Here is a 27,961-nt window from a genome sequence, read left to right as displayed (position 1 = left end):
TTCCAGCTGCTTGGGCTTCTGAGAGAAAAAGTTTTAGATTTCAGATACTATGTCCAGTATACAGCACAGTGGCAATTTAGAAGAGAAATTCGAGGAGATACATGGAAGTCTGGATGGATAGAGTGTGAACTGAAATTGCAGTGTACAGTTTTTAAAAGTAACCTTCTTGATTTTCTGAGAGAGTCCAGAAATTAATATTTTTCCAAGTTTACAAATTCCAGCCTTTAACAGAACTTTGTAAAGCTAGTAAACTAAGAAACTGTTGCTGAAAAATTGATACGCATTTGAAAAAAGTATGGATTTTTCATGGAGGTAATACAGAAAATATGTAGATAATTGAAAAGGGGTAGAAAGGCCCCTGAGATACTTCTTTTCCTTCAGGAATGTTGAGTTTGATTTTTTTTTGTCAGAGTTTCTTGTCATCAGTCTTCACAAATCAGAATGTCAAAAACCTTTTGAAGGACATCAGGCTCATGGAAAAACCAGAGAGGCAATAGATCAGAAAAAAACAATGAAGGTTATGTATGAGATGTCCCCTATATGTCAAAACTCACTTTTCCCTTTACAATAATTGGTCTTAAACTGCAATTATTTTTGAAATGTTGTTTGCCTGCCAGTGGCATCAGGAATAAGTGTAATGCACAAGGCTACAATCACTTAATGCACAGTGAGAGCTTTCATTTCCCAAAGCTTACATGACTTGTTTGCACTCCCTGATAGTATTGGCTTAATAAGCAGAAATTTAGAGCTGTCTGTAAGGAACAGAAAGACAAAGTCTATAGAAACAACAGCAGTATGCTTTACGTTCTCATTTCGTGTTGATGATTTTGATGTTGAGCTTGTTCTGAAGAGATAGAATTGTATTTACAGCATTACATTTCTGAACAAATACTAATGATTTCAAATGGCTGTAGTGCCTTCTTGGTCTAGGGGACACTTGCATCTTTCCCTGCAGCATGAAGTAGTGTGGGGCTGCCCTTCCTGGAAGCAGTCCCAGGAGGGAAGCATGAATCTGGAAATGACAATTCTCTTTCTCACCTGCTCTTGGCACGAGGTCCCCAGGCCCTCTTGTCATCCAATTACTTTCTTTGTTATATCAGGTTAATTCAGTCATGGAGCAAGAGGAGCATTGACACTGTGCCTTGGATTAACTGTATTTTAATTGTGGCAAGAGCCTCAGAAATAGAGCTAGTCAAATTACCTCAGTGCTCAGACTTTATGGAAAAAGATGTTTCAGTTTATGGCTCTCTGGGCCCAAATTAAATGCAGCATTAACCTATCCACTGCATATTTACTTATTTTTTTCTTGCCATTTGAGTGGTAATGAAGTGATGTTGTAAATGAAGTTTAATAAAGCCTAACCTGAGGGAAAAATGTTCCTGAGATAGCCACATCAGCTGAAACCTCTTTCATGTCCCCATTTAAAGTTTTATCTGGTTTAAAAATACCTCTCTTGTACACAAATATCTTTCATATTCTTATAAGAAAGCTTTTAAAAGAATCTCTAAAAGTGCCTTTTAGGCAAAACAGTGTAAAGACCCTTTTCTTGCCTCTTGGAGGTCTTCATGATATAGTACTTACTGCTTTTCATGGATACAGCTTGTTGTTGTTTCTGTTAATAGACTCAAATAGATCTTTCAATTTATAACAAAAAAGATCAACTCCACTTTCTGAAGTCTCCACTGCATAGCATTACTGTAAGAACTTTGTTCTTACTTTTTTTAACAACCATCTCTTATACATTTTTAAAATTCAAAACTTCCCATAAAGAAGAAAAACTCCACAGTGAAAATGTAGGTCTGAGAAGAACAAAACAGTGACACATAAATCTGGAAACCATTACTCTTTACTTTCTCTTGCAATATGCAAAATTCATGTTATTTTTAATGACTGGTAGATTTGGAGACATTTCTTCTTAATTTCCAATTTATTTATTTGACCTTCTCCTTTCTGGTTAGTTTATAAATGTCACATTTGGAAAATCTGCCATTTTAGGCTAGTAATAATGGTAGACTATTCAGGTATTTTCACATTCATATACTTCTACGCATAAGAAGTAGAAGTATATAGTGTTCCTATATCTTTCTGTGTCTGTAATAACATATCTAACATGGAGTTTACATGAGTTCATTATGTAGAAATGTAAGGGTTTGAATTTAGGTATTAGATAGGTTTTAAAATTGGTTGGAAAATTATCTCCCATAATAAGCTGTTACAACCCATTTGTCTATTTTTAGTATATTCTTTTTCCATTTTTAGTTTATTTGGCTTAGTTTCAAAAGCAGAAATTGTTTTTTGAAAGAAATGTAGCAGCAAGTTTATTTGCTTGACTGGTAGTTCTTAAATTCCAATTAATATATTTTTCTCCATTTTTAACATTCTCTTTTTTTTTTTTTTTTTGTGAGGAAAATTGCATAAAGTCTTTTTAATCAATCTGCTAAAACCTGTTTTATTCAGGTAATTTCCTTTAAAATGGACATTTAAATGAGACACTTATTCTCATGATTCCACTAGTTGTGCAATTTTGGTTTACTCAATTACCAAGCATCAATAAAGTTCTGTAATGTAATTATCTTTTTTTTTTTTTTTTTTTAAATAGAAGCTATAAAGAAGATATCCACTTTTCAGGCATGTTTACATGCATCACTTTTTCTGACTTGTTTGTAATGCAGGCATGTAGATAATTTGGGATATACATTTCAATGTGATGGTCTGAAGAGGATTTAGCACCTCTGGAGTTATTCTTCTTGAGTGCACAGACTAAGTCTGAAAGCCCCTTCACCAAGTAATACCAAACACGCTCCAGTTCAGAATCCTTCACATTACTTTGACCAGGGAGTGAAAAGCAATAGGTAGAGTTGTTTTTTTCCTTTGTTGCAATCCAGTTTGTTAAAAAGGAATGTATAAAGTTTCGGTGGAGACTAGAAGAATGACATGGAAGATACTTTATTTGCTCGTAATACTGAGCACTTGTCAACTGCCTCAAAGCCAAAAGGGTGTCTCTGTAAAGGTTTTTCTTAGGATCATTTTTTTCACCAGAACCACTTCTTTAGAATTTTTCTTCTTCCAGTGTATGCACATTGTCTAGGTAGGTAGTAAAATCACCATCTCTTAAGTTTGTTAGCAAATCAGAAAGCACTTTTGCCTAGTCCACAGGACTGGCTCTTTCCCTGCCCTTTTCTAGAATCATAGGATAAATTGGGTTGGAAAAGACCTCAGGAGGTCTGTAGTCCAAAATCCTGCTAAAAACAGGGTCAGCTATGAGATCAAGACTGTTGCTCAGGACTTTCACATGCCTTTTTCCAGGTGGATGCACTTATTGATTTTCTATGTCTGTTTTCTTTTTCTTTTTTTTTAATTTCTCCATTCCTTAATGGAGCCCATCTATTTTTCATGTTTATCTTAAATGAAAGGCAGATGTTACACTCAGTTTTCATATGGGTTAGACTAACCTCCAGTAATTCCACCAACTCAGAGTTTTACTTCACTGCTCTTTATATGCTCTTCTCCACTCAGAAACTTATCTTTCCATACCTAGACTTCTGTGCCTTTCAAGTTAATAATCTGATCTGTGATCTCATTTTCTGGGGAATCTGGAGAAGCTCAGGCATCCCTACCATCATAGGAGCGCTGGCAGGAAGGCATATCTGAAGATCATCTTCCTGAAGCAGAACTGTCACCAGTTCTAGGTTAGGATGGCCATGGCTTTTTTCTTGTCTATTTGTAGTTCAGTGCAGATTACAGCCTGGCCCTTCATCTCCAGAGTTCTTGAGTTTGTACTGTGAGTGTTAGCGCTGTTGGAAACTGTGGCTTTCTGAGACAGTTAGATTAAATGAATGTCCTGAAATGGCAGTTCAGTGGATGGAAGCTGTGGTGTGTAGAATATCCAGGGTCAACAGTCTTGTGCAAATTTATGGGTTTTATCATTAGCTTAAGAAATTCACAGGAGAGAGTAATTCAACTGATAAAATACAGAAAGTACTGACCAAACTCAAGAGGCCTTTTAAAGTGCAGAGGACACTAGTGAGAGGCTTTGTTATTTACAGATCTGTATTTCCCTATGTCTTCTCTGTGGGCAGGATAAATAAGGTGGGATGGAGGAAATGGATAGCAGCCAAGGCCTTGTAAAATGTTCTGAATCACTTGCTGTCACTGTGATGTGTCCCAGACAGCTAAGCAGTGAACTAGAGTCACCTATGAAGGTGCAATTGTCGGAAGCAATGTGTCTACTGCAGAAGTTGGGGTGGGTGGTGAGGAAGATAACAGGAGTCCAGAGAAAATAAGGTGTAGAGCCCCAAGAGGGGAAAGAACCATCTTACTGACTGTAGCTGTTTGCATTGTAGATATCTGGCTGGGGAGGAACAAGCCCTTCTGGGTAGCAGCTCGTCTCAATCTGAGGAAAAGAGCACAAATGAACTGTACCCTGAAGGTGCCTCTTCTTCTTCAGTGCAGGCAGCTAAACATAGTTGCCCTAAATCACACCTGAGATGTCTGCTCCTTGGGATTAAGCCTTCAGGAAATTTGTCAGGATCAGCTTAGAGCCATTATAGTGATAGTGTTTTGATGCAAGTATAGCAACCTGCCAGCGTCCAGCAGGAGAAACTGGGTAAGATATATGGCACACACTGTATCTATAAACTACTAAAGATAAGCATTTTTGTTTTTCCTGTGCCCAAGTGATATCAATGGACTTACATGAGTAGACCTGTGGATTGCAGGATCAACCGCAGTACTGGTGCAGTGTAAAGCCAACAGCTAACAGAATTGTGTGACAATTGTAAACTTCAATTCTAAAACCCCCAAGCTATGGAACAGAATAGATCAGTGCTTCTGCAGATTTTCCATTATTTGACGTCTTCTGTTCTTTGCTGTTTTGACTGTGAATTGATGAGTGCTTGCCATGCCAATTTACATTTCCATCATGGCCTGGTTTTTGTCTATGTTGTGAAAGGAAACAGTATCTTACTAATGCATTATTCCCATGAAAAGGCACAATGTAAAAATAATACGGGGAAGGTGAGCACACTGGAGTTTGGGGAAAGAGAGGGAGAAAGATGATGATCAGAAAGCCCTAAGAGGAATCTAGTATCAAGATGTGGAAACACATCCACATTAAATCACGGTAGACAGGTAAGAAAGGACACCTTCTCACTGTATAACTGCCCCTATAAATATCTGAGTGTAAAATCTCTCTAGAAACAAAACACATCTTGAAATAAATCTTTTGCATTTATGGAGCATGACTTAACAGAAGGCAGGGAAGGAGAAAGACAAGGAATTAATAGTCATTAATATAGATTAGATTTAGCAAAGAGTTTTAGCTGAGGAAAGAGGGAAATGTTTTGAAAAAGTGAAAACATTTAAACAGATTCAGAATTAAATGCCTGATATTAAAATGCCATGCTAGCTGATAATAAAAGCTTAGATTTACAATAGAGAAAACAGAAAGAAAAAAAAAAAAAAAGAGAAAATATTTAGAAATTATAGTATAATCCAATAATGCACCAAAAGTGGACAATATTTAATCAAATTGAAATTCTTCATGTGTTTACCTGCAAATTTTTAGAAATCTTGTTCAATTTGCTTCATTTTCATATTATTTATTCAGTTTGGTGTTGAAACAAAATGTGTTTCTCTCTTAAATGACATCACAACTGATCACTGAAATGTTCATATAGGACTAAATATGCCTAGCTAGCAAAAGTAATTATTTGATGATTCTGTTCTTAATTTGTTTCATAAACTACCTGTAAGGCATCAAGGATATTTTCCATCAGATACTGTGTAACATAAAAGAAAACCTAGTTTCCTAAACTTGTTACTAGATTCCCAATGCAGAAATGAGCTGACAGCAGCCTTTGCAGTCAGGTTCACTGCACAGTTGTTTTGCTTCCTGTGACTACAGGAAAGTAAATATTAGATCAATAGCCTGGGACACAGTGCCAGGCCCACAGTTTGGCTCAGATCTCATCAGGGTATACATGGAAGTGAATGGATTACTTCCATTTATATTTCTTATTCCATATTCAGAGATTATCACAGTCAAATCCTAAAAATTTGCAGTGGGATCATAAATATGCTTCAGGTTTTCTTGAATACCTACAATTTGTATTTTCTAAACAGTGCATATGTGCCTTTCTATATGCCTGACAGACATTCTCCCTAACTCTATCATTAAAGCCCCAGAGCACTGTCAACAAGTTATCACCAGTATCCAAAAGCACTGATCTGTTTCATTGTGTGACTCTTGGAGTACCTAGCCTCTTCTAAATGGAATTGTTCAGAGTTAAGTGTATGCCTTTAACAAAGGGAAGACATGTTTCTAATGCCCTTAACTGTTTAATTTTGATCTTGAAGCCCATACAATCTGAAGAGCTCAGAAATTAATATTTGTAAAATAATAATATATTCCACACTAAGTGCTGCATACAAATACTGTTCAAAATATCCTAAAATTGTCTCTGAATGAAATTGGATGGGTTTGGAGAAACTTACTCTTTAAATACCATTTTGTTTGAATAATCTTTTTTTTTTTTTTTTTTTAATCAGATAGCTCTTTTTTTTTTTTTTATTGATTTTAGTATGGTGAAAGTGAAAAAAAGGCAGAGGGGGTGGATGACAGTTTTAGTTTTTCCAGAGTCAGGAACCATCTCTTCATTTCTGCCTTCTTGCCAGAGATTTTTACAGTAATATCCACATGGGAGTGTGAAATAGGGCTTCTCCTTTTATCCCTGACTGGACACTGTCAGACCCCTACATCATCCTTACAGCTCCACAACCCAACTCCTGAAAATGCCAGGCTGGGTTTAGTCAGGATCTGTGGACCCACTTTAGTTGCATCTGTTGCTTTTGAGATGGTACTGTGCCTTGGTTTTACAAATTCATCTGAGGTTCCTATAAACATAAAAAAAAAATAATGTGCAAATAAGTCTTATTTTAGCAAAAGATTGGGTACCAGAACTAAAGAAGAAAATACAGCAAATGACACTTTTAGCTCATACTTAGCACTTAAAGCTCTCCCTGCTTGAGCCACTGTCTGTGCCACACTGGGGGAACTACTGAAGTCTTGTCTGTCTTGCTTCTCCTGCTTCAAGTCCACCAGGACTGACTTAATCTGTGGAACATTTTGAAATTGCTTCTTAACCCTGCCTTTTCCCCAAGGTTGAATGCTCCATCTTCTTTCAAACATCTCCACGTCTCTCTTATAGATCCCATCCCCTAGTAGGAATGCCAGGAATTTATGCCAAATACACTGACAGTGTCTCAGTCCCCAGCCCTGCTCTTTATTGTTCTGACCCCTCTTTGGAAGTTTCTTTGAATTTCCCTTGACAATATAGTAACTAATTATTAATTCAGTCCTAACAACACTGTTTGGCTTCATGGCTTATTGCAGTAGCCAGATGCAAGGTGTAGTTGTGCTAGGCATAGGACCACTCTTCCAGATCTGTGGCTTTTAAAAGGAGATGATGCCTTTATTTGCTCTCTGAATTGCCCTTTTCTTTTTCTAGTACTTGCTTCATGCTACACTTATTTTTCCATCATCTCTCAAGATGAAATACTCTATTTCCTGGATCTTGTATTGTCATATCTGCCAGGACAGAGTGAAAGTGAGATGTGTCAAATAAGGGAAATTTGATTTCATAATGTTTTACAACTACTTGATTCTTTTGCAAATTGTAACAGAGGAGACTGGGAGGGTGTGGAAGTCTCAAGAGGCTCGTAGTCCCTTCCACAGCTCCAAGGGGAGGCCAGCTACCTACTGTCAACTGTTTACCCAATCTTTTCCTAAAAGCCAGAAGCATCCCCTGACAGATGACTAAAGTTTTAGTATTGTTCCACTTGATTTTTTTTTTTTTAAAGTATCTCATCTAAATCTCTTTTGGTACAATTTAATCTTGTTATTTCTTTCCTGATTCAGAAGTAAGATGGAGAGCAGCTCATTCCTCTCCTATTCACAACCATTTGTTATTTATTTTTAAAATGTTACTGTGTTATCTGCTTAGCATTTTCTTCTGTATTTTGAATCACCTAGGCTCTGTTAATATTTTCTTCTAGGTCAAGATTCCCCAAATCTTTGATCATTCTAATTATCCTGCTCTGATCTTTCTTTAACTGGTTCATATATTTCTTACTCAGGCTGAACTTTACCCTGGCTGAATAGCTACACAAAATAAAGGACCAAGAAAATGTAAGCCCTATATGCTCTTAATTTGATATTTTTTCCTCTTCATGCACCTTACCCTACTCCAGCTTCTGTTGCTAACTTGCTTCTTGATCCTAACAGTGGTGTTTAGTTGGTTGATTTTTTCTTCATTTTTTATTTTTCAGCCTCCTCACTATCTCTATCTTCCATGATATCATAGTGTGTTTGTCAGACATAGTGTCATATGAGAGAAGACATTTCCCTAAGCACAGAGCATAATTTTTTTCCCCCTTCTTTCTTTGCTCTTCGTTATACATTTAAAAATTTCATACACTGAGATAAGTTCATCACTTTAGGCACTTGGTGACATTTCCAACATTAGACATTCTGTTTTCTTGTCACTGTTGCTGTCAATGCACTTTCCACCAACCATGTTCAGTGGTGGTGATTGCTCAGTTGTTATGCAGAGTTCTTTTCTTATTTATATTTCTGATATTTTCCTGTTAACCTTTCATGTTCTAAAGGGAAGATGGAATCTGTACTGGATGGGCCCTTCTCTTAAATGCTGTCAGAAACAAAAATGTTTTAAAATTTTTCAATTTGCTCCTATTTTGTGCTTAAATACCATCTGGGAAAATAAAGAATTCCTGCATTCTTCTTCCTTTGATAGTTTGTGGAATTTTATATATGTTTATTTTATACACGATTCCTCCAGCTCAAAAGTTAATATAGCTTCCCTTTCCTCAAATTGAAATTTGAAAAAAATACAGATATTTGCAATTTGTTGTGCTCCAGAGGTTACCACTGGCAGAGGTCTGATGTTGGAAATACCTCCATCATACATCATACAGAGTAAGAGAGTGATGGGTAGGACTAGTTGCGTTCTGTGGCTGTGTGAGGGAACCTGGTGAGACAAAAGTGACATTGACTGATGTGGAGGAGACAAGCAAGCAAGCCAGAGGTGGGATTCTAGAGAAGGAAATAAATGTATCTGTGAGAGAAGTTTGTCAGTTGTGTGTATGTGTCTGTAAGACAGAGAAAGGTGGAAGGGGAGCTGCTTATAAATATTATGCTGCAGAGATCAGTTATTTTTTAAAAATTTTCTTTCCTCTTTGAAGAGCAGTATGACAGTTGTGGACAGTAGGGCAATGAGATTATTTTAGAAAATAAATTCACCAGTTGTGTTACTGTGATGATAATGATTCAGCTGCACAACTTTCCGTAGCTAGTAGCAAGAACATAGATTGGCATGTGCCATGAAATTTTAATACCATTTCTTCCCTAACCAATTCACCACTCTGTTCTGATATTTGAAAGAGATTATGCCTGAGGGTGTGAGAGTGTTTGTACAGCAAAAGTAACTATAGTGTCTCTATGAAGTTGCATCAAGTGTTGCAAAGCACATTTCTGTACTACATTTCTTGGACATGCTAAATGTTGTATTTTAAATATTTGACAGGAACTACAGACTGCAGTGTATGAATAATGATAATTCCCTAAGTGGTGCTTTGTTGAGAGAGTATTCTGCAGTTTGGATAATTTTTTCCTGTTGTCTAGTGATATAACAGTAACTGAATTTTCCCCCATTTTTAAAATATCGTTTCCAATATTCATTAGGCCTGGACTGTTTTGAAGCAAATTTTTTGTTTTGAAGCAAATTTCTTTCAACAAAATAATTTAATTATAAGTTATAGAGCCCTTGATGTATGAGCCATATTGTGGGTTTTTTTTCCAGAAATCATCCAATGGAATTAGAATTTTCCTGTTAGGAAATCTTCATAATAGAAGAAAAATTCTATAATTGTGCATCTACAAAGTGTATAGAAAACCTGGGATTGTTGAGTGAAGTGAGATTTTATCTTATTTTTCTTTTCACATTGCATTTTTATACTTTCCTGTATAACAGGATGAAACAGACTGCCATAAATATATCAACTATTTTAGTTTCAGAGGTATGGTAGGTGAGAATTTCAATTCTGCTATGAAGTTTTACTTCAGAGCTAAAAAACACTTTGGTGATTTCTGTTCCACCTTTCGACTTTGAATCATCTGCTGCATCTCTTAGATGCACAGCCCCTCTATGGAGAGTGGGCAAAATAAAGAATTCTAGAAATGTTTGCACTTAGTGTTATTTCTGTCAATAGATAACAAAGACATTTTCACTTTCCTAAGCTGAAGAAATTTGACTTTTGCTAGCTGGGGGCTTCTTAAAAAGAATGAATATTTCTTCATCTCCAGATAAAAATAATATTGTCTATTAAGCAGAGATCTTTATTACAGTTGGTTTCCTTGGTGCAAGTGAATTTGGAGAGGGGGATTCTTTGCCAGTGTATGTTACTTGAGGCCTAAGTTTCATGGTGTGATAGGGACCTCAAATTTCATTATTATACAGCAAACAATTTTAGGATTAGTTTCACCACTTTGCAACATATGCAATCAGATCAAAACTAACATTACCCTATTTGATAGTGATATTGGCCTTTAAGCAAAAGAAAACTTGCTTGTTTTCTGTAACTCTTCTCATTTAATCTTCATGAAAGAGCTCTGAGTTAGGAGAGCAAATCATCTCTGTCCTCTGTCACATTTGTCTGAACCATTAAAATATTGAGCTCCGTCTGGTGCTGCTTTGCTCTTCTGTGTCATACAGGAGGTGTATTTATCCAAGCCCTTATGTCAGTAGACACACTGGGAATAGCAATAATTGATCAATAGTAGAGCTCGTGTTTAGGTGTCTGCCTTGTCAGTTCATTGTTCCATGTACAGATGATGCTTTATTACAACAAATTAGAACAGTCTAAAGCAAATCATAATTTTCCCGTGTTGTACATTGACCCTGTTTCATTTAAAGCTCATCTGACAAATGAAGGGACTCATACAGAGGTGCACAAAAGATCCAGTATTCTTCCCTCTTACTTTAGAGATATTATTAGGTATTTCAATGTCACCTTGTCTCCAGTTAGATTCTAATTATTCTACCTTTGCTTAAGAAACTTTTATTTTTCTTCTGTTTATGATGTATATTTTTTTTAACATCAGATGATCTAGTTATATGCATAAGTCAAACTACTTTGAAGTTAGCTGAGTAGAGACTCATGAAAAATCATGTAGACCATCAATTATCAGAAATTTCCTTTTTGCACTAGACCATAACATTTCTTTTCACAATCAGCCTGAAACTATGACTTGGTGAAGCCAGCACATTAAGATGGATTTGTCTTTCTCTCTTGTTGTTTTGCATGTATAATTTTTTGTGGGAAGTCTTACACAGTAATAGTGTGGTTTGGGATTTGGAAAAAGTTAAATCTATATAATTATATTAATCAGAATTGTGAGCTGAACAGTGGTAATAAAGTCTATTCTCACCATCATATTTTGCCTTGCGAAGCACTTCTTTTTCCTGTAGTAATGGTGTCGTATCTGGAGAGATGGCTACTCCATCATATGCTTTGGCAGATTTCCAAGAAAACATCCCTTGTAAAAATGTTTACATCTTTTCAATGTATCAGATCACTTGAGTACCTTTAGTAAGGTTACAGAATGCAGTCACTCAGAAATTCACTGTGGCCATTTTATTAAAGGAATATAACAACTATTTGCATAATGGTGAAGAGGAAAGGGAAAATGGCTGTTATGTCTCTGCCTACAAATGAGCCAGACAGAAGAGTTTTGGAGCACTGAGTTAAACTATGTGAAATGAATTATCAGAAGATGGATCCTCAGGCTCTTTCCAGTTCTAATAATCCTAGCAGTAAGAGAAATAAAACACAGAAAACTGAGATGTGAGCCAGGAGAACAGACATTTGCATTGCCCAGACTCTAAGGGGAGCTATAACTGGTAGAGTTGTGAATGATTCATGTTCTTCACATGCATCTTTCTCCTTCATTTAACTGGGTTTTGTGTTTTCCCTCGTGCCTTTCATTTCCTGGTAAATGGGGACCTGCATTAAACCTGAGAACGTGCTGTCAGAGTGGTCTTCTATGATTTGCCTTTTTCTGCAGAGCAGAGCAAAATGCTTGTCGTGTACAACCAGGTATGGTGCAGTAACACACACACACCCCCCACCCCGGGTGTTGCCAAGTGAATTAGCTTGGGAATTTCAGGTATTATAGTCACATCATCAGGGGATAGCACCTGACCCACTCAGCCATGCTAACATGCATGTACATTAACCCCACTACTCCTTCTACAGCCAGAGGTAACATCTCTGCCTGTGATTCCTCATGTTGTGGATGTGTAGCTGACTTGAAGAACTTGGGGCTTCATTGTGCCATGTGGAGTGAACTAAAGCCTCTCTTCTGATAGTGATATTTGGAGTAGGCTTTTCCTCAGCCATGGCCTTGTTGAGTTCACTGTCATCTGTCTTTAGAAAGAATTTTGAATTATACTGTCAAATACAGAAATATACAGATTGTAGCAGAGCACTAGAGGACAATTCACTGCATCGTGGAGAGTGTCGACACTGAAAAGACTTTGGAGTCTAGGTGTATAGTTGTATAAGTATTCCTTATCTTCCTTGATTAGATGAGCTGTGAAACAAGACTCTGAAGAGGCAGTTGGACAGCCAGATAGCTTTATCTTGCTGGAGCATAGGCAGGTGCTCAGAACTTGGACTGCTGCAAATTCTTCTGCGTCCATGTGGGATGTCAGTGGTGGCCTTTCTGTGCAGGCATGCTGTGGTGCCCAGAAGGGTTGTGAGGTCTCCAACCACAGAGATATTCAAGACCACACAAACTGTTCTAGTTGTCCCTGCTTTGAGCAGGGGTTTGGACTAGATGACCTCTGGATGTCCCTTCCAACCTTTATTATTCAATGATGCTATGATAAGCAGCTTGTTCAGTTCCTCTAGGTTATTTGTATGCAAAAGCTATAATAAGCCTGCCTGTACATTTTGGGTGTTTGGTTGATTATTAAGTTTGTGAAATTAACTGCTGGACGAAAAATAGATTGCCTTTTTCTTTGCCAAAGCAATATTTCTACAATAAGCCTCTAAAAGCAAACATGAATATTTAACAGACAATACATTAAATGTAAGTATTTTCTACTTCAAAAAAATATTAATGAGACATAAATCTGTACTGGAAAAATATTTGTTTTATATTTTACACTTGGGATAAATCACAGAGGAAGCTGCCTGATAAAATGTAGTTCAATTGTACAATGTATTTTTAATGGCCTATGATGCCAAAAGTAAAATATTGAACACAAGAGACCTTTTTTGGCCCATAGTACAGTCAGAAATGTTTGATGATCTCAACTATCACTGTATTAAAATATTACCATTTTTAGTCTAGAATTGGAGCATGTAACTGTTACCTCATGTAAAGATACTTAATAAGTAAAAAAACATTATTCTGATCAGAGGTTTTAACTATCTGCATTTTTAAATCTGCAAATAATTAATTGCACATGTTTATATTATCTTCCAGTCTAGAGGGATTAAAAGATGCATCCTATCTGTTTGTCAGATGAAATCCATATGATTAGCTGTTTTAATTGTCACAGAAATCTTACCCAGATGGGTCAAAACTTTATTCATTGAGTATTTATTAATGAGATTATCAAGATAAATTTTATCTAAGCCTCACATTCAGATCAACCTCTTCCATTAAGATGGTCATGCTGCAGGTATTTCTAATCTTTTTCTGTAGGAAGTAGAGTCCAAGTCAGAGGATATTGTTTCCATGGTAGATTTAGTCCATCTACGTTACCTTACTGTGAGATCTGTCCTGTCCATCAGAAGTGAATACAGATGACATTAGATAGAATTAAAGACATGCTTCCTTGTGTTGTTTCTTCTCTCAGAGGAATTTGTATCTCTCTATTGCAGACTGTAAACTCAGCATTGCACAGTAAACTTCAGCAATGAGATAGTATTTACATTTATTTCTACTGAAGAATCTTACCCTGTTATTTAAGTTGCCCTCCCACTCACACATTTTCATCTACATTAAAGGGTATTTGCAAACATTTCCCCTTGTTACTAACTCTGTTCTGTTCCAGCATTGAGATCCTGTCAGCTGCTGCCAGAAATTAAGCACTGTAACAGTGACACCTGCTCTGAGCTGGATTAGATGACACATTGCCTGAATGCTGGCAGTAGCCAGTCACCTGCCTGCATTACTAACTCCACTGGAGCTGAACCTCTGGAAATATTTTGCAAAGATAAAGCTTTACCCCATCATCAAATTTCGTCATGAGGTTTCATAGAAAAATATTTTTAAATTGTAATCATGTCATTCTGTCTCCTTATATCAAGTTATTCTATATATTCTATATCAGTGTCGTCTTATGTCAAAATTGTTTTATTAACAACTTCCTAATGATTAGTTAGGGATTTCTTTTTTTACTCTTATTTTCATCCTTACTGCTTTTGCTCTACAGTTTCTTGTAAGTCATAAACAACTTAAAATCCTAATTGAAAAGTGAGCATTGCATTCCCCTTTTTTTACTAAACCTGTACTTTGATTGAAAGTATATATGTGAAAGACATTGGCACTATTATTTACTAGATTACTCTGATCCATGAATGTGGAGGTTAATGCTTGTGAGTATGTAATATTTTCTCTGAAACTGGACATATATTGACAGTGTCTAAGTAATTACCCAGTGGTAATGTTTGCACTTCTGAAAAATATTGGCAGCATATTACTGCTGCTTTTCCAGTTCTATGGAAATACGCTTGTGAATTTACATTTACTTTGGTTTTGCAGAGGAAGAATGGTTTAATCAACTAAAATTTTCTGGGCTTTGTTTTTTTTCTAAATTCACTCCACATGGCAAAACAATCTGTGCTGTTAACAGAGTAATCCTCAAAAACAGTGGAACCTGTAGCAGTTATTAGTTGCTCCTCTGCACTCAGACATCATACAGAGCTTAATTATAGAGAGAATTGTTGCTAGAGGAAGTATGTTGATTTTTCTCTCCTTTTCTGGCTTTTCCTGCATTATCGTTTTAACAGAAATAAGCTATGTTTGCCAGAAATTAAAGCCATTCTGGCTTTTTAACTTGCCTTGCAGGGTCTTGTTAAAGTAGGCAAGGTTTAATTCTAGTTGCTGGATCCATTTCAAAATCTTATTTATCTCCTTTTATTTTTGCAAGGAAGGCTTTAAAAGGTGAGGAGAGCCCCAGTCTTGAGTACTTTTCTCTTAAAAGGTGATAGGAAAAACACCTTAATGTCAAATCCTAATTTCTTTTCCATATTGATATGCATACATAAATGAGAGCATTGTTTTTTTTTACAGTTGACTGCCTAGTAGCCTCAAGGCAAATAAACAATTACACCATTCAATTGGAGATACTGTAATTTTATCCTTCTTCAAGGTTATATGCTGCGAATCTCTTTTCTCAACTTTTTTAACTTTTAGACTCAAGAAATGTATGTATTAAGGTGAGTCCTACAGTTGTTTCTGTCTTACAGTGACTTGATAATATTACTGATAATGAACCAAAGAAAATCTCTGTTGGAGGAGAATATTCAAGAGAGTATTTGAAAAAGACACTTCAGCCTTGTTCCTGGAAGATGGCCTGCAAATACAGCAAAATGCAGTCTTTTCAAGAGGTGTTCAACATCAGCATAACCTTGCTTTCATTCAGATTAACAATGATAACTTCAGAATAAGGAGAGTCAGGTCAATAGTGAATATATATATTTAAATCCTTCCACGAAAAGGAGTTAGAATGCCTGCAGGAGTACATGTAAGTCTAGTGCCAGTACTTAAATAGCAGTTAACACGACTCTGCCTGCTTTCAGAGTAGAATAAGAACCTTCCTTTTACAAGTTTTCCTTGGTCTAGCTGATGATTGTAACACACCAAAGCAGGTCTTTACGCTTTCAGAATTACTTCAATGTTCCCTTCTTTAGTCTCTTCCACTCCTTATGTAGTGATACTGGAGAAGAATATGGAGCCTTGTTTTTAAACAGGTTTGTGGTTGATTTGTGTTCTTTAAGAAATACAATGTCAGTAAAAACTTAATAGTAAAAGAGAAAGGTTGTCTTCCCAGAAGGGCAAGTCAACAATATGTGGGCCTATGGTACTGCCTGTATTCTGGGATTGGCAGCAATGGTATGGCACTAAAGTGATTTGTCAGTGAATCTGGGAATTAATCACAGAATCACAGAATGGTTTGGGCTGGAAGGGACCTTAAAGATCATCTAGTTCAACCCCCCTGCCATGGGCAGGGACACCTTCCACTAGATCAGGTTGCTTCAAGCCCCGTCCAGCCTGGCCTTGAAAACTTCCAGGGAGGGGACATCAACAGCTTCTTTGGGTAACCTGCTCCAGTGTCTCACCACCCTCGCAGGAAAGAATTTCTTCCTTATATCTAATCTAAATATACCCTCTTTCAGTTTAAAACTGTTACCCTTCATCCTATCACTGCACTTCCTGATAGAGTCCCTCCCCATCTTTCCTGTAGCCCCTTTTAAGTACTGGAAGGCCGCTATAAGCTCTCTCCAGAACCTTTTCTAAGTTGAACACTCCCCAACTCTCTCAGCTTGTCCTTATAGGGGAGGTGCACCAGCCCCCTGATTATCTTCATTGCCTTCTCTGGACCCATTTGAGCAGGCCCATGTCCTTCTTATGTTGGGGGCCCCGGAGCTGAACACAGTACTGCAGGTGGGGTCTCACAATAGCAGAGTAGGGGGGGATAACATCCTTTGACCTGCTGGTCATGCTTCTGTTGATGCATCCCAGGACACGGTTGGCTTTCTGGGCTGTAAGCACACGTTGCTGGCTCATAGACAGTTTTCCATCCTCTAATACCCCCAAGTTCTTCTCTGCAGGGCTGCTTTCAATCCACTCTTTGCCCAGCCTGTATCTGTGCATGAAATCTGATACATGAGATGTATATTTCTGATACAGACATATGAACTATAGAAACTTGTGATTATCAAATACTGGTCTATTATGGAGTAGGATTTCTACCTGTAAAAGGGTGTTAGGAAGTGGAAAGGAGGGAAAAATTACAGCTTATGAAAAATAGTAGATTAATGGCACTGAACATGGATATTCATTGTATATTGACTGTCTGTAACCCAGCCTCTGATGATCTGAATTCTACCATACAAACCTAATTTGAGGATCAGGGTTTAATTAAACTAAATACACCTTGATAGTGCTTCTCAATTAGAATAATAATTTTTAAAAAGTTCTTGTAAGAAAAAAATTGTTTTATAAAGAATGCTGTATTTGCACTGAACATTTTGAATTTTCATGAATTTTCATGTCTAGAAACTTGTAGTTTTCAACTAGCATTTCTCTGGAGAAGAATACAGTTCTTCTATAGGAAACATCCTTTTCAACTTCATTAAGTGGGTTGCCCAGAGGCTGTGAAATCTCTGCTTATGGAAATACTCAGGACTCAATGGGAGAAGCCCCTGAGCAACCTGATCTAAGCTGACCCTTCTTTAGCTAGAGAGCTACCCCACATGACCCTTAAAAGTCCCTTCCAACCTAAATTAGTCTGTGATTCTCTGATTCTGATAAGTCTCTTGTCACACTGGGTTTGCACTGTCTGAAGACCAGCAAAAATATTATTACTGACCAGAATAAAATTTGTTTTGCTATGGGTATTCCTCCTCAAGAAATCCTTTTGAAACAACCAGTTTATTTGGACGTTGGTTGCCTGGCGATTATTATATGATGATAACTCTGGAGGCACTGGTGCCACAGTCAATTCCAAACACTTCATTTTTGTGTTTGCAAACTATTTTATCTCATTGTCCGTCCCCTTACTTCCTCTGTTTTTCTTTCTTCATCATCTAAATATCACTTTCTAGCAGATTGCTCATGTCAATAGTCATCTTATTTAAATTTCCAAGGGGAGCAATGTTACATTGATTTTTGTTTGCATGTTCCCATAATGTGAAATTGAGTTTACTTCTCCAAACCATTTAATGAGCCAAGCCTCGAAAGTCAATTACAACACAAGAATGCTCGTCTCCTCTCAATGAAACATTTAGAAGCTGAAGGATACTGTGTCTAAATATTAATCTAACAAAGAGAGTTTAGCAGATTCCATTGACTGAAAAATCTTAGTAATTAGGATGGTGCTCTTGATATTTTTTTCAGGTATTTTGAGTAACTATTTTCTTCTTAAATTAAGTGAATGTGACATTTCATTCAATTACTCCTCCATCTGGATTTGTTCTTCTCTTTCCAATCTTGTTTTTCTCAGTCTTTCTTAGTGCTTTCTTTTATCAACACTTAAAGTGAAAAAACCCGAGAGAAATGGTTTTCCATATCAACCATTTAGTAGTATTATCTCTTTCTTCTGAAAAAAACTAAGCCTCCCAAAGGTATTTTGATTAGATCTTCTGTTAACAAGGCTGATAAAATAACATTACAAGATACTGAGTAAAAAATATTCTTTAAATATGTGGTTTTATATTTGTGATAACTATATGAAAGTTTTTCATGCTTCTGTGTGAAAACATGTAACACATAAAAAACTAAATTTAGATGAAGATAGTGTTCACTTGTGAAACAGCATCTCCACAAGTCATGTTACTCTGGCTGCCATGTCTAATATGGCTTAAACTACAATGTGCTGGAAAATGCCTATACGCTTCCAATTTAACAGCCATCACTAAATTTACAGGCTGTTTTTATTAAATTTCCTCCATTCCTCAAATTTTATTGGTGTGTCAGGAACATGGTTTCCTTCTGTGTATTGGGTTTATTAGACAGTTCTGAGTTTTGATGGGGTTTGTTTGTTGCTTTTTTTTTTTTTTTTTTAATTTGAACTGTTTATAACAAAATTGTCAGTCCACTGCTGACTTAACTTCATCTTTAAGTAGTTTGCAGGAACTTTTTAGAGTAGCAGAATTTAGTCTTGGTTTTATGGTGTCTACTTGCTAAAGTCTCATGGGAAAATAAAAGATAATTTGTGAAATGTACCTATAAAGAAAAACATCATTAGAGGCCTGATTTAGAATCCATAAAAGTCAATGAAAATAGTACAACTGAATTCATTGTCTCTGAAGCAAGTCTCTTGGGGGCATTTTGTTGCTGTTGTATCATTTCATGTTGAAACATTTTACAGAAAGTTATCAGCAGAAGAATGGCATTTTTTTTTTCTGTAGTTTTTAATACCAGAAAGTCACTTGTTACATTATGCACTAAATCCATTTTTTTATGCAGCCCAATAGTACTTGGGGTACAAATGTGTCTCTGTGTCCATTTTTAAGGATTCTGATATTCTATTTTGTTTAAAAAACTTTTAACTCTGTAGTAACTGTGTTGGGTGGGGTTTTTCCCTTTTTTTTTTCCTTTTTTTTTTTTTTTAATGTGCCAAAGACGATCCTATATATGTATCTTAACTGTTGGAGCTTTCATTTCTACCATGTCACAAACTAGCAATAATGTTTTAGCTATTCTAAGGACATTAACATGGTATAGCAGTTTTAATAATTTCAGCATCTATCAGGATGGAGGAGGAAAGAATCAAATAGGCATCAAAAGTATAAATGTCAGCCTCCCATCCATATAGTCACTGTAGCTTCAAGATAAACAATACTATCCCATTAACAATACTATATTTAAGAATTCCTAGGAAATTGTGTTAACCAATAATTAATGTGAGAAACACTGAATATAGTACAATGTCTAAAAAAATAGGAAATCATCCCTAAAGCCAACTAATAATTTCCTTGCCTGGTTTTCTCAGTCTTCACACTTTCCTTCCTTTTCTCATACCCTGTACACCTTTACCCTTTTCCTGAGTAGTCCTTGAACTCAGCATGTAGTAATTGTCCCTGTTAATGTGATCCATTCAGTTGTCTAAAGCTGTATTGTATGCAATTTTATGAGAATTTCATTGATTTTCATTAGAATTTGAACAATTCATCTTCCAGTATTAACATGCGGCTGTCTGTGTTCTCACATCATTTTCAGCTAACCCTGCTGTAGTTTTCTTGTAAAGCATTATTTCTCCTCCTGAGTGCAGAGCTAAATTTCTCCCCTCCTCTTTACTGCATATTCCCTGTTCTCCAGACAGCCTTCTGTTAGGTCACAGCCTTTCTGGTGTGCATACCCTACACAAAGCTCTCTTCATGCTACATCCATCACATAGAAAAGAAGATGGTAGCACTGCGAAGAGATCTTACTGACATAGTCATGGCCCTCAACCTTTCTTGGCAACAAATCTGTACAATATTATGGTGTAGGCAGCATCAGATTTCCTTTTTCCCTGCTGGCTTTGGTTCTAACATTCAAAATTCGTCTGGCCAAGATGGAAGCTGGAGACCATGTCTCTGTAGCTGGGACTTCATTATTCGTGCATGTGGGGCAACAGTGACAAGACCACACTGTCGTACAAACTTTTCTTGGTTGCTAGATGTGCCTCCACACATCTGCACTTCCGTGTGAGTGCAGAAAACTAGGTCAGTTGGCAGAATCAGATCCTGACTTACAATTTTGTTTCTAGCTGAAGTTCAGGACCAAGCTTCCAGACACAGATTCACCCACCAACCTTATTTCTACCCCACACTTGGGTAACCCACAACTGCATGTCAGCCTCCCCTCCACGTCCTCTTTTCCATGTGAAGGAAATGCACATGCACACCAAAAGGGAGTCATAGCATGGCTTTCAGAAAACCAGAAAGAAAAGGAGTTGACAAAATACTGATAAAACTACATATGCTTGAGGAAGAATCAGAAACTGGGAGGGGTGACACAAGACCAGAAAAACAGGTATTGACTTCTGAACATGGTTTTTTTTTCTTTTTTACTTGAAAAAGTAAGCCGTGGTGGCTGTTTTGTTTTTCTTTTGCAGTCATCTCTAACAAACAGTGACATCATCTTTGTGAAGTTGCATGCCCCTTGGGAGGTCCTGGGCAAATATGCTGAACTAATGAATGTAAGAATGCCTTTCAGGTAGGTGTAGCTGTATTTTGTCTCAACCTCCAAAGTCACACTATACTGTAAAGCTAATGTAATAGTAACACCAAAATGCACATGGAAAAGCTCTTCTATAACATACGGCACATCTTTAGAAAATATAAATGGAGTACCTTAGATACTATATTCATTGCTGTTTCTTGTTAATGCCTGCAATTGCAGTACAATACTGAAATTAAGGTGAGATGTAGCAGTGCAGCTGTTTTCATGGGGTATTCTATCCTTAGGCCCTTTAACCCCTTCAATGCTGGAGCCCCCTGCATACTTGTGCGCTGCTGTTTTTTAAATGGACATTTCATTGAAATCAATGGGAGGTCAAGAAGATCCAGGTACGTAAGGCAGCACAGAAGGTGCATGTCTGTTGGACGTATCTGGTATGTTCAACACCTGTAAATTGCTTGTATAGTGTGTAATAATGGAAATACAGATTATAAATAAGTATCCCATCTATTAGGAGAACAATTCGAGCTACAAATGCTTTTTTCTGTGGAGAAAATAAAGAACTTATATTAAATGCAAATGCCAATGAATAACCAAATTCATTCCACATTGTCATTCAGATTATTTTTATAATTTATTTAATACTATTTGCATGTTGAGCTATGAAATTTCCTATCAGGCATATTGATTTTACTCTGCTGGTTATCAGAACTGTTAAAATAGCATAAAGACTTCCACTGGAACTGACCAAAACCCATGGACTGAGAGGTCTTGATTATTCTTTCAAATAGCAGGGTTTATAGATTTATAACTCCATTGATTTTAATGGAATTACTCCTGAGCAAGGAAAGGATCAGACTCAAAATATGCAACTAGTGTGTTGGTGTTCTTTGTAGGGTTTCTTCTGTTTTCTTCTTACTTAAGAAAGAAAAATGTCTCTGGTATAAGACAAGCTGTAGCAATACAGAACTTGCTAGGAAAAATGGATGTGAATGAAGGACAAAAATTGCAGGTGTATTCCATATGTATTTTGGTTTTCATTTTAACAGCAAATCTTCAACTGTTCTCTCCTGTGCTTTTAATGATACAGAGAAAAATATAAAAGCTATCACAAGTCATTTCAAGATATTAATATTCTTTTTAAAACATGTTCTAGCCATAGAAACAGTGGGCTGAGCCAAAAGTGTACCTCCTTTGAATTCTGTGACATTTCTTGAGATGAACCTGCCCTAGTAGGAGGATAAGGTCTCATGATTAAGAAATACAGCAGGAACTCAGATTTTAGTCACTGTGAGCAGCTTGTTCTTTCCTGATCTGAAGTCCTTTTTTTGAAATCTATCTCTCAGCAAGTAACAAAGTAGTTGCCATACAGGTTACATAGAAAGCATCGAAAATACTAAAGGTTTCTTGACCTGTGTCAGGACCACAGCTTCATTCTCCCCACATCCACAGAGAGAGAATTATTACTGTATTGTTAAGAGGAAACTATGGTGATTTACTAATGTCTGCTGGGCAGGCTCTTAAATTTTATTTTAAGAGCAACAGTACTGTTTACTGTTTGAAAACAAGGACCAGTATTTTACAAAATGTCCACTAGTCTAGACTGCCTGATTCCAGGTGCACTTGTCTAACTCCTTGTTTTAAGGGCTGCAGATTGCTTACAGCTCAGAATACTTAAGGTTAAAATAGTCCATGGTCCACGCATCAGTGAATAAAATCCTTGCTGGTTCAAAGCAGAGGTGCCAAAAAAGTGGATACCTCTGAATATTTGAAGCAAAATCAAGCATTGGATGGCATCTTCAGAAACACTTAGCTTTGACCCTTCTCCTGCTGAGTAGAGCAAGATAAATAACACTATCTTGTGGAGGTGGCTGAAGGAGGCTGGCCAACGTGAAATTGTTCTGAAATTTTCACTTCACCAGCACAATATGGGCACTGATAACAAAAATAATGTCAATATATTATGCATTATTTAAATTCTAAGTCCTGAAAATTAACCTGGAATACTAACCAGGTTTTTTTCTTTAGATTATAAAGCATCAATGCTGTCTTATTTTAGAAAGCTCCCAGGCATGCTTCCTTCCAAGGCACTAACAGCATTACTACAGTACACTTAATATACATGAATATTCAGAATATGTGTGATGTGAGCCCTTCATTTTCCAGAAGTGGTACCGTTCAGTGTTACACAGTGGAACCTCTCAGAATACACAGAAACCCCATTGATTTAGCGATGACCTTCAGCAGATGAAAAAGTCAGCCTATGGAGGAGGTAACTGGACTTCAGGCAGGCACCCAAATCTTCCAGTAAGGAGTATCTGTCCCAAACGCACATGAAAAAGCCCTCAGATTTTCTTAACTCTCATGAAGATGTGATCTCTCTGCTGAAGGTGATGGGTCAAATCCTGACAGCTGTGGTGTTATAGGCATTCATGAGGAGAGCAAGAGCTGCCATCAGCAGAGTGGGACACCCAGTTCTGGATCTCCACGGGATGTTTAGGGGGCCGCTCTGCCCTGCAGGACTGGCCAGAGGCAGGCTGAGACCTTGGTCAGCATGTGTCTGCCCCTGCACCCTTGTCTGCTCACTTGTTCCCCACGCACACTCCCACACAGCTTATTGCAGTGACAACAGGAATCAGCTGTGCCTGTATGAGGGGCAAAGGGAGTGGGTGCTGAGCACATGCTCATTTGCTTGTGTAGCCTATATTCTGTTTCAGGGGATGCTACCCCAACAGCAAGCGCTGGTCCCCATTGGCACTGCATGTGTTATGGCACATTGCAGCATCAGGCACCACTTTCCTGGCTTTTCTAAGTGATTCCCCCTTGTGTTTCACCAAATGCAGCTCTAATAATTCACTGGTGGATGTCAGATAATTTATCCATATTTGTATCAGTCCTATAGGATTCCTGCAACAGTTTATGGACTTATTTGAAATAGAAACGTCTTTGGGTCCCTGTCTTTCACACATGACAAATAGCAGAAAAGAAGACAATGGGAAAATGATGACCTTCTTGCAATTCAAATGCCACTAGAGTCTGTGTGGCTTCCTGTGACAGTTCTGTTAATCTCTCTTTTAGTCTCTTCCTCCACCTCTTACAGGCTTCTGTCTTCAATCTCCTTTCCTTCCTTGCTAGTTCATACTGTAACTGACGATGGGTTTTCTTCTCGACTGGCTTCATTTTTGCTGTTCTTCCAGGAGAAAAATCTATTACCTGCACCGCCGATACAAGTTCATGAATAGGTGAGTACAGTTCTTATGCCAGTTCAGTTTACATTCATTTGGACCCAATAGCAAAAGTAATGGTTAAGGTTAAGCTGGAAGGAAATGCTTATTAGCTGTGTTTGTAAAAAGGGAGAAGGGAATGATTACACACTAGGATATCTGCAAAAACAAATACAGGATTTGCATTTTTAAGGCACCTGCAATGTGAAGGAAGCAAATGATTTTATCAGTGTTGCCTTTTTTAGGAATAAGGAAATATTTTTCAATTGATGGAGTCTTTTAAAGAATAAGTGTGTTAGTGCAAACGCTGTTATCTCTTTTCATGTAGCTCATTAAGGAGTTTCTTGGGGTTAAAATACCACAGTTACAGCTCTTTTTTCATTTCCGTGTACCTTGCTTACTTATAATAGTGATGGCATTATTTATTTATTGCTTCCTCTGTGGAGATGTGTAGTACTTTGTTGGTAGATAGGAAGGCAATGAACCAAATTCATCTCTGTTGTAACGTTATTGAGCTTGAGAGATGAGTATTTTTCAAGAATCTTTGAAGTGCTTTCACTCAGTTTTAAATATATTTAGTGTTATGGTTGATGCCTGGTTTATGTCCGACTTAATGCAATGAAAAACTTCCAATGCTGCAGTTTGCATTTTCTTTTTGATACCTTGGGCAATTAAATGAAAATGTCTCCAAAAAGCCTAAAAAATAAACAGGCTTGGCAAATACCAGATCATATATTGGCATTTAATGCCACAGCGCTGTTGATGCAGTTTTGAAAAGGGTCTGTGTCACTCTGAGGTCAGTGAAACTATTCCCATGATCCTCTGAGAGAGAAGAATTAAATCTGAAAAATCTGCATTTTGGAGTAAACAGCTGTATCACTTTGCAGATAATGTCAGTAGATGAACATCCATGGGAAAATAAATCACATATTATCACTCTACTGTATGAGCATATTAAAAAGCTTTTTTTATATTAAATTCCAGCACAATGTGCTGGTGACTTGAGAGTACCAGCATTAATCTCACATTATAGTATTTGCTTCTTTACATTAGTAAGCACCAAATGGGCACTTTGTGGACTTAGGGCTTTTTACCTAGTCGGCACAGGCTAATAGACACACACAATTCTTCTGAAGTTTGTTGATGCTCCCTCACTTTCCATCCCCAGCTTACAATAGATACTACAGTGGCTGCTAACTTTGGAATTTTTCTTAATTTTAATTAAGACATAACTGCTTTGACTAAAGCGATATATAGGAAGGAGTAGGTGAAGATTCTAGCACTTATATGTGGTGTATGAAATTTTGCTTTACATTAATTTTCTTATGAGTCAGGATGTGATTTGAAGTCAGTATGGAAAGAAGTATGATCTTTTTCTGGTATTTTAGTTCCTGAGTGATGAGAAAACTTGGCTAAATTCAATTTTTATGTTCAGGTCTATAAATAGCTCCTTGAGGCAGAAAACTATGAAAAAATAAAACATATTCAGATTTATTTTCATTTAGGTGAAACGCAGATATACAGCTTCAATAAAAGTATCTATTTCCTCTTCTTCTAGCTCAGTGAAGATTACAAGTAAATGAAGCTTTAGTCCATTTTGTGAGCTAAGCCAAACATTCAGTTGACATTTGGGCAAAATTTATTTTAAAGAAGACTTCTGTTACAAGGCAAAGCCCAGAGCAGGTCACTTGCAACTTGTCAACCTGACTTGAACTTCCCTTCTGAAAAATTCTAGTGATCTCAGAATTTCAAATAACAAAACCTCTCTAATACAGTTTAGAGGAAAGGAGGGGTATCAAGTACCCATACAGTACCTGCATTGTGGTTAAAAACTAAACTAAGGCAATATCTGGCACTACAGTGTGCATAAAGCTCTATCAAAGCTGACCCAATGATAAAAATCAGTCTCAATTCAAAATCTTTTTTTATTTTCCTAACTCCCTCTTTCCTTTGAAAAAACAATTTTATCCCTACCCCACTTCCTAGTGAGAAAGCAGTTTATTGGAAATTATTTGACAAACCTTTTGTGTGAGTTAAGCATATGTGTCTTCAGAAAGAGGATACTGAGTAAAGACTAGACTTGGAGAGCAGGGGCAGGGTTGAAGTAGAAGAGACTGTCTTTGAGGCACTGTGAATTAGAAGAATGATTTTTTGCCTTATGAGGCTAACAAATGTTTTTAAAAAAGGAATTTAAGAAGGATATTATTACCAGATCTTCCACTCCCCTCTTTCAGTGTGCTTAACTCTACAGTGCCTCATCAGTCCATGCACTCTATTGTTCTCGTGTTAGGTTAATCTGCTTTCCAAACACTATTCCCCTATTCAGCTGAGTATATAAACTTCTCCATAATGGAAAGTGAGACATGGATTAGCCTTGAAAAAGTGATAAAAAACAGAATATTTTTTAACCCTGGGTGTCTATGTTTATTAGCAGCAACATCATTCTTTCAGCTTTTGGTTTGTTTTTGTTTTTTTTTTTGAGAGATGCTCTTACAGACTACGAAGACTGTGCTTCTGGCTGATGTCACTGTTGAAGTGAGCTGGAGGCAATTTAAAAACTTGGTCATTTTTCTTTTCCAGGGAGATAACCAGGTTTTTTTTTTTCCCTAGGGGTGGCTGTACTGTATGTTCTGGGCCTTGCAAAAAGGCTTCACAACCTTCTCAGACGGTTTGCCAGCAGGCTCACTGAGCATGCCAAGTAATCTGAGCCTTGAGAATGGCAAACTAGTCAAATTCTGGGTACACGCAGTGAGAAGCTGACATGAATAATACATTTCTTTAAGTGGGGAAAGTACCCTGTGCCTTCATGCGTGCAGGCATGGTGTGATAAACCTTCAGCATGCGTATCTCAAATGTGCACATTGACTTTCAGGGTGAATGGGAAAGGATTGCAGATTAGCAAGGGTATTAATAGCTTAGTGAATTCAAACAATTTTCATTAACAAATAAGCATGGAACAAGATATTTAGAAAATACTTCTGCCTGATTGCTCTTCCCTTTTCCATACCCAGAGTCACTAAACCTGCTGAATACACAGTAATTCACAGCTTCTGGCCTTTACAGGGTTAAAACTGGAGGCCAAGAGACAGGGAATTCTCCTGTAGAGAACTTCTTTTTCCCTTGTCATTCCTATAAGTGTCTGCACAGACTAGCTCAAGGCTGTCAGTCTGGATGCTGTAGCTGGAGAGTTACAGTTGGTCAGGCCTTTTACAGCCCTGGGATCTGACACCTCACCTGTGCTTGGGCACAGACATTTGTAAACTACCTCCTCCTGTGCTCTGAACTGCTGGGCCAGTGCAAACACTGCCCATTAAGAGTTTATGATTAATTTCATATGTCTTATGTTATGTTTGTATACACACTCCAGTTCTTCCAAACAGTCTTGATGGTAAATTTGTGCCCCGCCCTGCCATGCTATTCCCACAATGGGAATACATAAATGGTACCAAAACAAGTAGAGATAATTTGATTACAATTTTGAAATCTGCCCATGTTTAAAAATCAGCATTAGCTTTCTTATTCAAGACAAAAATACCTGATAGGAGAAGGTTGAATATTCCAGGAAATACTGTATGTATTTTGAATGAAAGTATGCAATAATTTCATGTCACTTTCCCACACACTCAGCTGCTTCTGTATGGATTGCCCTTCCTCAGAGGGACTGTGCAGACCTCACAGCATTTGCTGGTCTTAGAATTAATGTGCTGACTTCTGTTAAAAGAAAAGGAACAACTACATTTCCAGTCCTTGCACT

At 37.2% G+C, this 27,961-nt stretch overlaps 1 protein-coding gene across 7 annotated transcripts in view; it reads left to right on the top strand.

Annotated features, from left to right (window-relative positions):
- Positions 1-27,961, top strand: part of ANO4 (anoctamin 4) — a 201,641-nt gene that overhangs the window by 103,847 nt on the left and 69,833 nt on the right. For 6 of the 7 annotated variants that reach the window (XM_033010211.2, XM_033010210.2, XM_033010209.2 and 3 more), the window contains 3 exons: positions 20,919-21,019; positions 21,271-21,372; positions 24,181-24,225. In XM_033010211.2, the coding sequence (XP_032866102.1) occupies positions 20,919-21,019; positions 21,271-21,372; positions 24,181-24,225 (248 nt within the window). The remainder of the gene's footprint in view (positions 1-20,918; positions 21,020-21,270; positions 21,373-24,180; positions 24,226-27,961) is intronic. The other variant, XM_033010213.2, reaches the window with a different exon arrangement.

The sequence above is a fragment of the Tyto alba genome, unplaced genomic scaffold (genome assembly GCF_018691265.1).
Source record: "Tyto alba isolate M040663 unplaced genomic scaffold, T.alba_DEE_v4.0 Super-Scaffold_2, whole genome shotgun sequence".
NCBI lineage: Eukaryota > Metazoa > Chordata > Aves > Strigiformes > Tytonidae > Tyto > Tyto alba.
This window is presented reverse-complemented; position numbering and strand designations above follow the sequence as displayed.